The following is a 2,527-nucleotide window of genomic DNA, read 5'->3' on the forward strand; positions in this document are numbered from 1 at the left end:
CCCTGCCGACATCGCGACCGCGGGCAAAATCTCACTCTGAACTCAGTTCAAAACTTGAGAGCCCTGTTGAATATACTGGAAACAAGTTTACAACTCGAATCACAACTGCAACAAACAAAACTGGGATACGTTAAATTACATTAAACACGCTTATACAGTGTGCCTACATAGCGTTTTATTTGACAACTTTGATTAAAATCAGACTTGAATGGCAACCATGTGATGACGCAATTGCGTCATGACGTAAAATGGAATGGGTTTTCGAGCGAACTGTTCAAAGGAATCGATTCCGGAAAATGAGTCGGATTTCCTAACGCTAAACACTCTGCGTGTGCTGCATATCATAAATACTTTGTATAACATTATAAATCATGCATCGCATATAATCCGTTAGTCCGAAATTTGTATAAGCGCGACAGAATAATGATTTACTAAAGCGATGTGAAGTGTGTTCTTTAGGTCCAACGTGTGTTTTGTAGGTTGCTTGAACTTTCACCTCAGTTCCCACAGCCACGCAGGATCGTGTGGATTTGACAGGACATACAGTGACTACACTAACACGGATCTTTAACTTTTGATCATGCATTGCCTTTTGTGCTTTCAGTAATTTATTTCTGAAACCGTGTTTTACACCGTGTTTTCCTAGTAACTAGTCTATCTGTCGCAGCCTCATGGAAACTTTCATCAGCTTCACTAACCAGAGTCAAGGCAGGGATCGCCTATTCAGGTCAGTGTCTTTTATCAAAGCCTGTCATCCGTCAAAACACCATCGGATTGAAATGGTTTTCCCTTAAAGACGAGCTAGACTGTGTCTCAACATTTTATTTGTTTGTAGAGCAACCCAATATGCGTGCGCGTTGTTGAAATACCTTCTGAGAAATGAAGCGAAGAGGAAAGATCTGGTGAAAAAGCTGCAATTCCTGGAATCTAATATGAGCTCCGGGCGGAAGCGTAAGAACAAACATGTTACATAAAACACAAAAGTTATTTCGTTTCTTAGTTTGTAGTTACTGTTCTATCTTTACTAGCACTATGAGTTTATCTCAGATAGTTGGAGAGATGAATGTTACTGTCTTTACAGTTCAATCAGTTTAGTACCCTCTCATTACAAATTAAGTACTGTACAATTTCTAAGTACTTTTTACACCCCTTACTTGAAAGAAAAGTACAAGTAATATAAAAGTAGACACATTTGTTTTATGGAAATAATCCAGCACACAGCCTTAATTAATTTTCACAGAAAGTAAAAGAATATTATCAGTAATGTATGTTCTTTTTTTCAGTATTCAGGCTTGGGAACACGGTCAACTCGATTCATGCGGTCAAGAGCACTCTTCATATTTCTGACCCCGTGCTGCGCTTTTGCCTTAGTTTTGCTAACCTCAACCGTGCCTTGTACTTCATCTGTGACAACATACTCTGGGCCAGAAGTATCGGGCTAATACGAGATATCGACAAGGAGCGCTGGAGCTTGAACTCCACTCGCTTCTATTTCCTGTCCTTGGTCATGAATCTGACCAGAGACGTCTATGTGATCATTCAGCTTATGGTGCAGAAGTCTCGGGACCGACACTACCAGCGAAAAATTGACCAGCACCTCAATGAAAGCCCGGATGTGGCCTGCGTCATAGTGCCTCAGCTTGACGCCTTTCTCTTCCTTCTCCTCGACAGCCTCAGAAATGAGCCGTCTGTGGCTCTCGATACATTAAAAAATGTTTGCGACCTTTTCATTCCGCTTGACAAACTGGGCATTTACCAGACTAATGCAGGGGTGGTTGGCTTCTGCGGGCTTATTTCCTCTCTTTTAGGCATATTGTCAGTTTTGAGGCCCAGCCTTAAAATCAAGCCATGATTTAGGAAAATGCTTTAGAGTAACACCCAAAATGTTTTGTATTAGGAAACGTTCCTAACAAATGTTTTGAGGTAATTTTAGTGTGAGATTAGACTACTGTTAAGTTTATACTTTTGTAAAGGGATCAACTTAATTGTTCTATAAGAGAGACATGAGAACACAACTGTTTTGCAGAAAATAATATTAATAATAAATAAATTAGCAAAATTTAGATAAGATTTTGCAGTGTGGGTTTGACTACATGCGGAGTACACACTTCTGTGTGCCTTACTGTATCTGTTGTTGTATTATGGCAGTCCTAGTGAAATAATACACATGCATATTAGGAACTATTTAGTAGTTTTAATAGAGATGATGTTCCTTTGGTACTGATGAAATTGAGATTAGGGTACATGAACACATTTTGGAACTTTTCAACAAAAAGATGCTCTCTGATGGCAGACGCTCAACTTTGAACCATCTGTGAAATAAGATATTCTACCTCGTTCTGATAGATCCCAGAGTTGTTTACTGAGGCTTTATTTTAGGTGCCAGAAAGGGTTTTGTTAGTTATTACAATTTTTGGTTTATCGTGGCAAAAGATAACTATATACATTTCGATTGTGCGTTATTGGTTGTCAGCACAAACCACTTTTAAGAACAATCTGTGAACTTTAATAAAGGTATTTTTATGCA

The 2,527-nt window shown here is 38.9% G+C and overlaps 1 protein-coding gene across 2 annotated transcripts; it reads left to right on the forward strand.

Moving 5' to 3' along the window:
* Positions 1–268: 268 nt before the first annotated feature.
* Positions 269–2,527, forward strand: pex11a (peroxisomal biogenesis factor 11 alpha). 2 transcript variants are annotated; one of them, XM_052532317.1, is made up of 4 exons: positions 269–578; positions 668–727; positions 836–951; positions 1,284–2,527. In XM_052532317.1, exons 2-4 carry the CDS (start codon positions 672–674, stop codon positions 1,850–1,852), a joined length of 741 nt encoding a protein of 246 aa, XP_052388277.1. In that variant the 5' UTR covers positions 269–578; positions 668–671; the 3' UTR covers positions 1,853–2,527. The 2 variants fall into 2 exon arrangements, with proteins under 2 accessions (XP_052388277.1, XP_052388278.1); XM_052532318.1 differs by having other exon boundaries at positions 269–545; positions 647–727.

The sequence above is a fragment of the Carassius gibelio genome, chromosome A18 (assembly GCF_023724105.1).
Source record: "Carassius gibelio isolate Cgi1373 ecotype wild population from Czech Republic chromosome A18, carGib1.2-hapl.c, whole genome shotgun sequence".
NCBI lineage: Eukaryota > Metazoa > Chordata > Actinopteri > Cypriniformes > Cyprinidae > Carassius > Carassius gibelio.

What these genes read in the sequence shown, in the direction of transcription:
- pex11a (XM_052532317.1), top strand. Translation starts at nt 672, where the DNA reads ATGGAAACTTTCATCAGCTTCACTAACCAGAGTCAAGGCAGGGATCGC. An exon ending in GGCAGGGATCGCCTATTCAG is followed by an intron (nt 728 to 835) that starts GTCAGTGTCTTT and finishes ATTTGTTTGTAG; the next exon opens with AGCAACCCAATATGCGTGCG. An exon ending in TATGAGCTCCGGGCGGAAGC is followed by an intron (nt 952 to 1,283) that starts GTAAGAACAAAC and finishes TCTTTTTTTCAG; the next exon opens with TATTCAGGCTTGGGAACACG.